Source organism: Blastomyces gilchristii (genome assembly GCF_000003855.2).
Source record: "Blastomyces gilchristii SLH14081 genomic scaffold supercont1.11, whole genome shotgun sequence".
In the NCBI taxonomy this organism is placed as follows: Eukaryota; Fungi; Ascomycota; class Eurotiomycetes; order Onygenales; family Ajellomycetaceae; genus Blastomyces; species Blastomyces gilchristii.
The window spans coordinates 861,476-875,253 of NW_003101672.1; the positions used below are offsets into that span (position 1 = coordinate 861,476).

The following is a 13,778-nucleotide window of genomic DNA, read 5'->3' on the forward strand; positions in this document are numbered from 1 at the left end:
GTTTTCAATCACTCTATGATATTATTTGAATATATCATAGAAAGATCTGATTGATGAATATAAGAATTCTGCTTCTATACAAGGTCAGCAGATTACTTTTTCTTGACAATGAGGCACTGCTGAGATATTACTCTGGCTATTCTCACTCATGAAATGAGAGAAGAGTATTCACTCATTGTCTATATAGAATAGCTAGATGCTGGCTTCTTATCAAAGAAGTCAGTGATTTGTTTTACTGCTACTGAGATATATACAAGAGTTACTGCATGTCTCATATAATCTTCTTAGTATACTAAGTATCATATCTGTGATATTCTCACAATAACTCTGTAGTCTATGAGCTCACTATTCAAGTAAGATAGTCAAGCTCACTTATACAGCTTCTCAAACAACTACTTCTACATGTCACCGCTGACTAGTCACTGCTTCGGTTCCACCACGTTACAATTAATAAAGATTAGCATGCTTAAGAAGACACTAACTTTCAAACTTCTACAGACTCTTATAAGTATAGATAAAGATCAGACTTATAAAGACTTCTGTATATAACTCTGAATATTGAATAATCATCTTATTAAGCTTAAGAGTATACAGAACAGCAGTAGAAGATGTTACATCTCAGTCACTTATACATCTGCATCAAAGAATAATAATAATAATACAGATATCATGAATTGAGTAGACTTAAATATCTATATATAAATAAGAGTCTCTGCTGTCTGAACAAGCTTCTGAGTTTCTGAAATTGCTTCTGAAGAAGTCACTGATTAATATCAATGAGAAGTATGCATCAACTATAACTGATTAGAATATATTACTTTTAACTGTTAATCAATTTATATATCATCTTATTCTAAGAAAGAATTCATCATTTCATGCCAATCATGTCACATTGAAGAAGGATTTGAAAGATAACTATAAGAACACTTCAGCGAAACAGAGAAAAGATTAGCTTCTATTCAAATTCACAAGCAGAAGCTTGAAGAGGTCAGATAATAATAATTTAAAGAGAAAATAACAATGAATACAATTCTTGTATCTACTGTAATGAATAATATATATAATATAAAAGTTATGATAGACAGCAGTCTATGTTACTATACAATAATTAAATCTTCAGTCATAAGATATTATAACCTTCAGTATTATTATTATTATTATTCTTCAATTATAGATGTATGTAGTCAGAGACTATAACATCTATCTGAGAACTTTTAGTTCTCAGAGTTTTTCCTATATCTATAAAGTCAACTATTATATATTTATCAATTTCAGATATGCAAAATCAGAAAATTTCAGCTCAGAATACAAAAACTGTTTATAAATTGCAGTATTTTAACATCTTCTGATACTTTGAAATCATTTGACAATATCATGACAAAAGAAAAGAGAATACAATCTTAAAGATAAACACATTAAATAGATAGATAGAAAAGAATAGAAAGAAAAAAGTAAAGTAAAGAGAGACTATAATAAAATAAACTATTAAAAGATAGTATATAGCTGTTTTAACAGACTATATCTGATCAATTTCCTTCGCCCCGGTGGCCGAATGGTTAATGCGGCCACCCGGTAGCGCCTTGGCGTGGGAAACCAAGGCGTGTGGGTTCGAAACCCGCAGGGGATACATTAAATCCGGAACCCAAGCACCTCAGGTTCCTAATAAATACAGAGGTGTACAAATCGCTCCAATAAAATCGCTCTATGTTCCTGGGCTGGGAAGTTATTATCGCATGTATCTAATTGTCACTCCTTTGTATTTCCTATGTTCTTGTTATCTTGGCGTGGTCTCAACACCTGTATTTCCTCCTGTATAACCAACACTTGGCCTGTATTTAACATCACGCAAGGACTCATCATAAGCTCCGCTTGCATATGAGTATAATGGAAGAATAATAATAATAATAATAATGATCAATTTCCTTCTCTTCATATTCAGATATTTCTGAATTTAGTCATTTTCTTATAGCTGCTTGAGTTTCTGATAGAAAGTCTATTAAGTATTTAATTTCTGTCTCAGTTGAGAATCTCTCTATTTAAAAGAGTTAGACATAGTTTTTTCTTATTGAATCTAGAAAAGAAATGAATTAACTCAGTCTTATTCATATTAAATTAAATTTGATTGATATCTGCTCTAACAAAGATTTTCTTTACTACTTTTTCAATCATTTCTAAATTCTCTTTGATTGTTTTTGAACTGTAGACTAGATCAATATCATTCATATAACTTGAAGATCTTACTATTTTCATATCTCTATTCTTGAATAGATATGCAGTGTATATTATAAATAAAATGAGTAAGATTGAAGATTCTTACAGTACTTCTATTTTTATCTCAGTTTTACCTTATTTCATTTCATCAAAGAATAGTTATATGATTCTTTTAGATATAAAACACCTGCTGAGTGCCAGCGCGATTCTGTTTATTCTCACAAAACTTAAAGGAATTACAAAGCATACACGAACCATCCAGGGAAGGGACTGCTTCTATTCTGGGACTGCTCCTGTCCTGGGGCTACTTCTGCTCTGGGACTACTTCTGCCCTGGGGCTACTTCTGCCCTGGGACTACTTCTGCTCTGGGACTACTTCTGATTGATTGATTGATTCATAGACTGTCCCAACCGCCCGCAGGCAGTTATGCAGCGTACGACTATAAATACAGGTGTTCCCGCTCTTGCTTCCGAGACCAAGCTATTCGTGATCCGAATTGCTTCCCTTCTGCTCAAGCTCAGATACCCCTCTACCAATAATCTTTCTATCAGTTCTGTATCTATGCACTTGTCAGGCCTTTCCTGACCCTCCTTGACTTCTATATACATGTATGCAAGCTCAAATAGGCAAAGTAGCAGTATCCGTGTATGTGAGTACTTTGAGGCCTAGCTCTTTCCTGATTCTGTATGTTTGTGTAATTCGAGATGCCGATGTGACCGCCATTTAAGTTCTGTGATGTGTGTGACATGCTTGTTGATGTGAATCCGGCCGTGTCTTCTTGGGGCCCTAGTATATACATACTATCACACAAGCTGACAATGTCATTCAATGTGACCTGTTCTTGAAGGTATGTTTGAAGCTGTTGGTGGTTTTGTTGTTGACCATATCTGTCCCTTCTATTCTGCTTTCTATCGCGTGATTGTCAATCTCCATTGCTGTAAACTATTGTCAGGCAGGAAAATGAAACCCCCGGGTTCATTTTCCATCATAGGGTGTATGTGAAAGGGCCGACACTCCCTTCGTGTACTGGGGCTGTATGTTTGGTGTTTCATGAGGCTTGGGAGTTGTTTTCGGCGCATTGGCATGTTGTTGGCAGGATGTATTGTGTTCTTGAAGATAGATTCTATTCTGTTGCTGTTTCGGTCGTATCTGTTCCTTCTAATCCGTGTCTCATCGCGTAGATCCGACTCTCTGATTCCGTAAACTGTTGTCGGGCAAGAAAGTGGAGGGACCAAGTCCACTTTCCATCCAAGGGGCGTACGTTGAAAGGGGGCACAAATTCCTTTCTGTACTGGGGCTGTATGTTTGGTGTTTCTTGAGGTTCGGAGGGTGGGATTTCGGCGCGTCGACGCCTGATTGATGGGGGATATTGTGTTCTTGACGATAGGTTCTATGCTGTTGATGGTCATTGGTGATGATCTGGGCATTCCCCTCTCTTGTTTCCGAAGCGTAGACACCCGCTGGCGCAGCGCCGATTCCGTTCTTTCTGGAAAACATTACGCCTGTCGACCATTACGCCCGAGAATTGCTGACTAGTGGTTCAAGATTGATTTTGGCTAGAGTTTGATTTCGAAGTTGAATTTTGCTGGATATTTTAAGAAGTGACTTTTTGGCTCAATGGAGCCCACTTTATTTCTAGAAAACACTCGTAGCTATAAATTGAGATCTCTTCCCAAAGTCTGATGCTTCGAGCAGCGCCTTTCCACCACCAACAAAGATAGTGAGTGCCATGTCCGGTACAGCTTACAGAAACAGGGGAATTACCCCCTCCACCCCGAACAACATGCGAGAGCTACACGAAATATCAGGTCTAGAGGGGAAAGCAAGGGAAACTTGAGAATAAATGTGAATAAATGAAATATCTTGTTTGTTGTTTCTTTGCCTTACGGTTGGCCATCCATTGACGAAAATATATCTCAGCTATCTGAAGATATCATAACTAACAAATACGAAAGCCAACCATAACATGGCGAATTTCAACGTTCAAACAGGTTTCGTCCCCGACCAATAAGTAAGGGTGGAGGATGGTTTCGATCTTTTAGCCAGTACTAGAACCAGAAGAATGTGGTACGGCCCGTTGCCTTGTGCAAAATGCAGGGCAACGAATTTAGTAGTGTACAGTACTGTAAAAATTATCATAATTTTTGAATGATCAGTGTGACTGCATTTAACAGTAAAATAACCCCAATGGTTTTGAGGTATGCTTTCGATCGTGGGGCCGAAAAAGTGGGCATCTTGCGTCATGGGCTGCGGTTTATATATTTTCCCTTCCTTCGCAGAACCACCACAGCTCACACAGTACTTTGTGGACCTTTATTAACTTGGATGGCTGGGCGTAGAGATGAACGGGCGTAATGGTCGACGGGCGTAGAGATGAACGGGCGTAATGGTCGACGGGCGTAATGGGTGAACGGGTGCTAAACGCCAGTGCCGGTGTCAATCCCAGCCCAAGCCCCCTTGCCTCTGTCTGGTTCAAATATTGTGCCATTGGAAATTGCCACCGGTGCAGTTCCTGTCTCAATCCGGTTGAAATTCAAGCTCCGACATCCTTACGTTGTCTTGCACTGGCAAGGATATCTCGGATGCGGTAGCGGGCCTCCCATGAGTGGCTTTCCGAAGCCGCACGACATGGACGGGGTGCTGAGCTGCAACGTTTTCTTAACGGCCCAGGGATCCCACTCAGGTGGTGCATCTTCGGGGTGGAGGTTGAAGCAGCGAGCTTGGCTGTGAGGGATCCAGTGTTTTGGAGGTGGCACTTACTGCACCAGTGGCCTTGTGGTAGTGGAAACCGCGGTTGCTTCATCGACGGGATTCTCTCACAGTGAAAATAAATGGGTCTCAGAGTGTGCTAGCTGGGATTGACGGGCGACTGGATGGGATGACTGACGGGCGGAAAGGATGACGGGATTGACGGCAGCCATGGATTGGCCCTGAAGGGAAAGCCAGCATCAATTTTGTAACAGTCAGCATAGGTCAAGAAGTGTACTGGTTTGTCTGCCGCAGAACCTGCTAAGGTTCGTACCTACAGGGTAACGTACTTCGGTCAAAAGTCATAGACCAGTGAAGGACTTGTGACTGCTTGCTCTATGTTTGTATTTGGTACAGGTCAGTCGGCACAGGACAATCTAATCTAATCTATGCCGACTAACCCATATTTGGGTAACTGTACAGCTCAAGCAACCAATGATCTGGATTAGTCAACGCCACCCCTCAGTGGCTCAGGAGTCCGTGGATGCTCATGTACCGAGTTGGGTTGTTTTACTTTTGATTTACTAACTTGTTAAACTTTCCAAAGAGGGACATAAGACGCATGTACGAGAAAAAATCAAACAAGGTGGGCTTGCGCCAGATAGAGAACAGTAAATCATATCCCAAACCATAATCATCGTCCGATAGCCTTAACTATGCGACCAGCGACATAAATCGAACTCTGCGGCCTCGAACCCCGGTTGTTTGCCTACGATTGGTAACTACCAAGCCATGGCGATGATGAAAATGTCATCCATGTCCAATCACCTGTTGAAGGAGGCGTTGTTGGGGAGCAGCTGCATGAACTTCCATTTGCTGAAACTCCCGTCCAGATGCCCAATTCCTCTTTCGCGGAGTTTTCTCAGTTCGTCGTCTACAAACACCCGAGTGGCAAGAACATCCAGATTGATTTTACCCCAGAGTGGCAGGTGGGTATTTTCCTGCTGTCCATCTGGTTTCTCCACATCTAACCACCTGCCCGATGAACAATCCAGTCTGCATATGTGCCTGCAGCTGCTACAATGATCGGCTCGATCAACTCGACAAACCTTCCCTACATTACCCCCTTGGACCTGCTCGCCCTAAAGATAAACACCTGTGGTATGCGTCCGACTGCTGCAAAGAAGTCTCGCGATGCCCAAGATGCCCTGACAGTGGCAGAGATGCTGTTGAAGCACGGTCCGATTGTACTTACCCATGATCAGAAAGAGGCAGTGCGTGTTGGCATCGAAGATGTTGGTGCTTTGAGTGGTCGACATTCAAGCTGGTGGACTAGCGCCCTGCAGCTCTGACAAGGGATATGCCTGCCGATTCGCGAAACGCGAGGGGAGGTGGCCTGCGAGGTGGTAGCGTAACTTGTGTAGATATTCCGAATGCAGTTGGGAGATAGCATATCTGTTTTGTAACAGTTATGAGAAGCAATATACGCATTCGCCAAAGACATAGTTAAGCCCTCGGTAATCTTCATCCCTGAGCCTTACGATTTATGCGAAATATGTATCTGGGGGGACTGAAAACAACAGAAGTGTTGCTTGTGTCCTGGTAGTAAGCATTGTCACAACTTTAATTTATTTAGCCGACGCGTGTCGCCTCGCCGCCTCGCTTTTCCAACTCGCCAATTTTCATTTTTCCCAAGATTCCTTTTCTGTTACTACTTTCTGACGTATCAGCATGGTGTCCTTTCAAATTCTCTCCGACCTCCATCTCGAGTCTCCTGCTGCCTACGACATCTTCGAAATCCCCAGCAAAGCGACTCATCTCGCGCTCCTAGGAGACATCGGCAACGTTCGTGACCCAGGTTTCTTCTCGTTCATCGAAGCACAGCTGCACAACTTCCGAATCATCTTCTTTCTTCTTGGAAATCATGAGCCATATCATTCCAGTTGGGCCGAAGCGAGACGCCAAATTATTGAGTTTTCACGTGAGGTGTGTCAACGGGCGGAACACGATCCGACTTTGGGCCTTGGGAAATTCATCTTTTTAGACCAGACGCGCTTCGATGTTTCTGACAGCGTGACCGTGCTTGGATGCACGCTTTACTCGCACGTTTCCACAGGGCAGGAGGAGAGAGTCAGTTTTGGCCTAAATGACTTTTATTATATTGATGGCTGGACCATTGGGGACCATAACAATGCTCATGCCGCGGATCTGGCGTGGCTGAACAACCAAGTCGCTACCATCTCTACTTCTGAGCCAGGAAGATATATCGTGATTTTCACCCACCATAGCCCAATCACGCAAGATCCGAGAGCGCTTGACCCAGCACATTCTGGGAGCGCTATTGGCTCTGGATTTGCCAGCGACTTGAGCAGGGAGGAGTGTTTCAAAAATGAAAAAGTGTGCATGTGGGCATTCGGGCACACGCACTTCAATTTCGACTTCACGATGCAGCAAGGGAGTGGACATGGAAAGAGAATTGTGAGCAATCAGCGTGGATATTACTTCAAGCAGGCTGGGGGTTTCGATGTGGGGAAAGTGGTGACTGTCTAGATGAGATGTCTACCTACTAACTTACCCACTGAACTAGGTGTTTGATATGGATATTGCTTAAATTATGTAAATGATTAATATATAATATATATCCTAAGGCAAGGAATTGTTATTGGCTGTTTTCAGATCAGTACAACTTCTTCTCTAGAGTTTAGACAAAATACGCGAATACAAATGATTCGAAGCAAAACAAAAGTGGGAGACAAAGAAATGAGGGCGACGAGCAAACAAACACACACAATATAAATACTGTACCATGGGACGCAGGCAAGATAGACCCTCGGCTGGAATGTCAATGGAGCTCGTGGGCCGGATTCAAATGTGCTAAGCAAACAAAGATCAAACAAAGGGAACCAAAGCAAACGGGTAACATTCAAGACAGAAAAAGCACGGAACAAATCAGAGCCGAAATTGATACTGTCACCAGACTCGGCATCATGTTCCATATCTCTGATAAGAGTCATCCCTCCCCCTCTCCATTGACTGTTCTGCTCCTCAATTTCTATTGAGGAGAAGGAAAGAGAAGAGCTGTTTCGCGAGGTGTTACATATAAACAAAGAAAGCCCTAGCATATTGTCCCTGCGCCATCCTCTATTGGTGATCACGAGGTAGGAAAGGCCAGCGCCATCGCAACTAGTGAGTCTGACTCAGTCCAAGTAGCAATTGTTACGGACGAGCTTCCCGACGACGGCTTCAACGTGTTGTATGTTGGGAAATTTGGGTAACAGAGGAAAGTTGTTGCGATCGCGGCGCCTCATCCTGGAAATGTAATCAGTTCATTCCAACTTGCTTTCCTTGCGAGCAGGATCGGGTGATAATTCAATGATAGAACAGCACTGATTCAATGGCCATGGCTCTTCCAAGGCTGTAACCAAAAAAAGGCTCATCATGCCTGTCATCATGCCTCTCAAGTCTATGCTTCTGAGAGGCCGGATTTGGATGGCTATCAACTCAATTTCATTTACTTCGGGGTATTCTTCTGAGATGTCATCTGGGGTCCTGACATCGATGTATAAAATGTCGAGCTTGGGGCAGAAGTATATGGGTCTAGGCATTTTGCTTTCACATTTCTCCCTGAAGAAAGGCTTAAAATGAGTGAGAGCAACTTCGCGAGATTCAACACATACATGGAGAAGTACCAGCGGGCGGGCAGAGCAGAACATTTTTTCACCTGATTCATATCCACTTGCAGGTAATTCGCTTATGCGAAGAACACGTCGATTGGGGAGTGCATCCTTCCAAACAAGTACAGTACCCGTATTTCAGGTGGCAGTTCCATGAGAGGGAAACATGTAGCCTGTTGATATCATAGTTGTTGATTCTCAGCTTCGACTGCGCGGAGCCGAGCTTTTAGATCCTCAATTTCCGCTTGCAGATTATGAATGATATTCTGAGAAAGAAGATCCATCCTGATCTGTGGTAATGAGCTGGACCGGTTAATAGGAACGATGATGAGGCCGTTGTTTGCCAATGTTAGAAATAGAGAAAAGGGAGAAGACGCACATACGGCAGCAATAGAGAATTTTTATATGGTGGTTAGGCGTCTTTTATAATTGCCACAAGGGCAAGGCTGACCTGACAGTGCAGGGAGCCACGGAGGAGGGGGGGGGGCCAACATTCAGGGATTCGAGCAGACTTTATAGTGGGCGGCGTGATAAGGCAGGCGGAATTTAAAATTGAAGATCATTCAACTTCAGAACTTCTTCCAGCAGGGCTAGAGTTTAAACATCTATAATTACGTGTGAGTTTGTACAGAAAAGAAATAATGGTGTATCATTTGACATTTACCCAGTGCAAAGATGGGACGGGAACAAGTTGAATCAATACATAAACAGGTTGTAACTAAATGGAGCGGCTCTTCAAGAGTGATCTCCCACGCCGCTTAAGAGATCTGTGACTCTCTACCCTTCCCGCTTTAGCGTGGAACTCGTGGACTATAAGGATCTTAGGGCATAGGGCATGGTCAGGTGACCCACACAAGCCTCGCCACCCCATATCCACTCACTCATCTCTAGCTTAGATAGCTTCTTCCTCTTCTTCTTCAAGATTCAGTTTCAATATAATCTAGTATACTGCTGCTATTCACTCTGATAAAGTTAATTCTTATTCTGTAACATTACTGAATTTTCTCATCTCACTATCAGTTATAGATCTGCAGCATTTTTTTTTCTCTATATCTTCATACACAGTGTTCTGCAGCAAAAAAAATGACACTCAGTCAAATTACACAAATTCAAGCTCTTACAGATCAAGTTAATGAACTAATTACTTAGAACTATTAAATAACTGATGTCAATACATAACTGATCTGATGTTTAAAAATACTGAAAGTTATTACTTATATGAAAGATATGTCTTCAGTTCTAATTTATTATTAACTTATAATCACTGTTACTAAGATGAAATTGCATAAATTAGATATCTTTGATAAGACTAGTAATATCTGTTTCTAACTACTGAATATAAATAATAATATCTGTGAATATCTTATTATTAATGAAGTCTTTAAAATCTCTTTCAACATCAGCTATCTTAGCTCTAAGATTTATTAATATATTCAGTGAATATAAATAAAATATAATATACATATCATTATCTGAGATATTCTGAAGATATAACTCTGTGATAATTATTAGAAGATTAATATAACTCTTACTACAGAGTTATAAATAAACTCTCTTTATATATAATATAATTAATATACTGTGAACTTTATTACTGACTTTGAGATTATTATAGTAGACTTGAAGTGAAATAATTCTACACTATATATTACATTCTGTATTAAGTTGATAATATCAATTCTTTATCAGATTAATCAAGCTTACTTTAATACTTAATCAGTATTCTTCACTGAATGAAAGAAGACAGTTATAATAACAGAGAGTTATATTTTCATATTATATTAACTTATCTCACAGAACTGTCAAGTTAAATTCAATTTTACATGAGATAATATAATCTCTAATATCACTGTTAATAGAGATTGTTTCAGATCATCATGTAATAGTAACAAGAATTCAGATATCATAGATAATAAATACTGAAAACATTAATATGAAGATGTCTGCATCTAATACAGATAAATAAGACACTGAATAGCAGAATGCTGCACTCATCTAATATCAGTCTCTATACACTTATCTGTAGAGACTTATAACTGTCAGAGTACTTCTATATCTGTGATTATTAATAATTACTCACATACAGTCTCTTCAGATTATGCTGTTATATACTCTTCATTCTTCTCTCTTAAATCAAAAAATAAATCAGTATATCATTAGAAACAGTTATATACACTGACAAGTCTCAAGTCAATCTCTTCACTTAATAGATTAATAAATACATCTTATTCATGAAGATCATCTGCTATAATATATTAATTCTTATTACTGTCTCAGCTCTTAACAATATAATATATCTTATATATCACATCTTCAACACTCTTTCTAGTATAAAATACCTCAGCTGTGTCATTCTTTCAGCCTTAGTTAACTCTAGCACAGAGTTAAATATCATAATCTTAAAAGTGATAGAAGTATTAAATGCTGTTAAAATATTAGTAACAGAGATCTCTCTGAAGAATCTATAGTATTACTCATATTAAACAGCTTTCTTTATCTATAAACTTACTCTGCTGAATTCTGATAAACAGCTGATTATACACTACTTCTGTCTTATATTAATGACCTTATCTCTTATTCTAGACATGCTCTGGCTATATAACATGAACTCTGACATTCATTGAGACATAGGCCAGATATTCAACAGATTTCAGATATATTAATAACATGTAGAAGATATTCTGTTATGAGAATTTCTCAGAGAGGAAATAATTCTCATTATAGTCTGATTACAATTCTCTGAACTAATATAATCAGTATCAGACACTCTGTCATCTCAGTTAGAGAATTTTCAGAATGTTTTTCATCTACTTACAGTAAACTCTCTTTCTCTCTGTTCTGATGCAGATATGAAGATAACTTTGATAAATAATAAGACTCTCAAGAAGAGTTTACTATATAATATGAGTGAGAAGAAACTACAGCTTCTGAAGAAGTACATTGATGAGAATTTGAAATAAGAATTTATTCAGTCTAGTAAAAGCTCTCATACATTCTCAGTATTATTTACTCTCAAGAAGAATAGCTCTAAAAGATTTTATATTGACTATAGAAATCTAAATATAATCACAGTCAAAAATCAATATATAATATCTTTAATTTCAGAGCTTCTGAAAAGATTTAACAGAATTCACTGAGTCACAAAGCTAGATCTGATTCATGTCTTTCATCTGCTACAAATTACAGAGAGTTATGAACATCTCACAGCTTTTAAAATATGTTATAGAAATTATGAATATCTGATTATTCTCTTCAGTCTCTGTAACTCTCTCAGTCACTTTCAACAGTATATTCAGACAGCTCTTCTTTTATACATAGATAAATTCACTGTGATCTACATAGATAATGTTATTATATATATAAAAGATAACAGTTCAGAGGCTCATTAATAACACATTCAGAAGATACTTCAGAAACTCAGACAGATCTGACTAATATATAATCTCTTCAAATACTGCTTTCTATAGAAAGAAATTGACTTCATGAGCTATATAATCAGCTGTCACAGTACAAGAATGAACTCAAAGTGTGTAGAAGCTATAGTATTTTAGCTTATTTCTAGATCTATTTAAAATATTCATGAATTTCTGAGATTCTGTAACTTCTATTACTACTTTATACACTGCTATAGCAAAGTTGCTCTATCAATGATAAATCTGCTGAAAGTTAATAAGATCTTTCAATGAATAGACACTGAAGACTTCAGTTTTCAGCTGCTGAAAGATAAATTTATCAAGATCTGTGATATTCACTCTTGCTACTTTCTAAGGCTTCTGTCTCTTTCTTTCTGAGGCTTCTGCCTCTTTCTGAGACTTCTGCCTCTTTCTTTCTAAGACTTTTATCTCTTTCTTTCTGAGGCTTCTGTGTCTTTCTTTCTGAGGCTTTCATCTCTTTCTTTCTGAGGCTTCTGCTCCTTTCTTCTGTAAAAGTCAATCACAATAAACAAACAAGCATGTATATATATATATATAGAGGCATCCGCCCATCTTTATCTTGAAGAATAAGACAAGATTTATCTTTTTACATGTATAATATGTGATCAGCATACACTACAGGTGATGTATACTGCAATTTAATAGCATATCTCAGTAAGAACAAGATTCTCAGTCCTCTTAGATTTCACTCTGTCTTCAAAAGATACAATACTGATGATTAATCTGAGTTGTAGATAATGAAGTTCAGTCAACTGATAATTGATCTGATTGATTTCTCTACATTCTTTCTGTCTTTGAGAAGATATAATACTGATGATTAATCTAAGTTGCAGACAACAAAGTTCAGTCAACTGATAATCAGTCTAGTTAACTACTCTATCTTTTTTCATCACTGCAGCTGATAATTGATTCAGTTGTGATAGACTCACTCTATACACATCTGTTACACACTGCAATGAAGCAGAATGAATGTCTCACTAGAAGTAGCTCTCATCAGCTGCTCTGCTTCACTGAGTCAGATAAGTTCACTGAGAAGTGAGCTTTCTGTGAACCTGCTCAGAGATCTGACACTGAGTGTATCTACTTACAGACAGCAGTGAAGAAACATGCTGTTATAATCACAGAGATCTGACAGAATGCAAATGAATGATATGATAGTGTCAAGAACTAAGTCATATTATACAACTGTGTTAAGATAGAGAGCATTCTTATAAGAGTGTCTGCCAGGTGTTATAATAATGTTAAGACAACTCTTGACTCAGTTTCTGTCATGAAATGAAAGAATGCTATTAACTCTTGACTACAGACTTTCTGTACAAAGGTTATAAAGTATATGAAAGAAAGAGAATCAATAGCTTCAAGCTATATTAAGTTTAATGATCAGAGTCATACCTCTTCTGATAAAGTCACTGTATTAGATATAATTGAAGAGTTGAAGCAACTGAAGTCTCAGCTGGCTCAGTAAGAAAGTAAGCTAGATAAGTGTGAGTGCTAGCTCAACCAGTAGCAGAATTAGTTGAATAAGTGTATCACTCTTATTGATGAGTGTGTCAATAAGCTTCAGAACAATCTTCAGTGTTTGATAAATAGAAGAAGCTGACTGACAGAGATATGAAGTAACTTCTGCATGAAGAAAGCAGTACTTGTCACTCAGAGATAAGAGCAGCAGTGTGAAAATCAACAGCAGCAGAAACAACTGACTTAAGTTGAGAATGATGATTTTCTCACTGAATTCTCTCAGTGACTGAATATCTTATTTAATGAAGGCTT

At 38.8% G+C, this 13,778-nt stretch overlaps 3 protein-coding genes and 1 pseudogene across 7 annotated transcripts; 3 read left to right on the forward strand and 1 right to left on the reverse strand.

Annotated features, from left to right (window-relative positions):
• The first annotated feature begins 1,538 nt into the window (after positions 1–1,538).
• BDBG_17268 lies at positions 1,539–1,627 on the forward strand (annotated as a pseudogene). The gene has a single exon. The product of its transcript is annotated as a tRNA-OTHER (tRNA).
• Positions 1,628–2,380: 753 nt separating this feature from the next.
• Positions 2,381–5,547, reverse strand: BDBG_05454. Of its 3 annotated transcripts, none has more exons than XM_031722163.1 (2): positions 5,251–5,547; positions 2,381–5,142 (listed from the first exon to the last, which is right to left on the reverse strand). In XM_031722163.1, exon 2 carries the CDS (start codon positions 3,637–3,639, stop codon positions 3,121–3,123), a length of 519 nt encoding a protein of 172 aa, XP_031578982.1. In that variant the 5' UTR covers positions 3,640–5,142; positions 5,251–5,547; the 3' UTR covers positions 2,381–3,120. The 3 variants fall into 3 exon arrangements, with proteins under 3 accessions (XP_031578982.1, XP_031578981.1, XP_031578980.1); XM_031722162.1 differs by having other exon boundaries at positions 5,239–5,547; XM_031722161.1 differs by having other exon boundaries at positions 2,381–5,547.
• Positions 5,503–6,252, forward strand: BDBG_05456 (the record flags this gene model as incomplete). 2 transcript variants are annotated; one of them, XM_031722164.1, is made up of 3 exons in its annotated part: positions 5,503–5,709; positions 5,794–5,889; positions 5,956–6,252. In XM_031722164.1, exons 2-3 carry the CDS (start codon positions 5,794–5,796, stop codon positions 6,250–6,252), a joined length of 393 nt encoding a protein of 130 aa, XP_031578983.1. In that variant the 5' UTR covers positions 5,503–5,709. The 2 variants fall into 2 exon arrangements, with proteins under 2 accessions (XP_031578983.1, XP_002623948.1); XM_002623902.2 differs by having other exon boundaries at positions 5,503–5,889.
• Positions 6,253–6,631: 379 nt separating this feature from the next.
• BDBG_05457 (Ser/Thr protein phosphatase) lies at positions 6,632–7,450 on the forward strand (the record flags this gene model as incomplete). Its single annotated transcript, XM_002623903.1, has 1 exon — positions 6,632–7,450. One exon carries the CDS (start codon positions 6,632–6,634, stop codon positions 7,448–7,450), a length of 819 nt encoding a protein of 272 aa, XP_002623949.1.
• Positions 7,451–13,778: the final 6,328 nt, after the last annotated feature.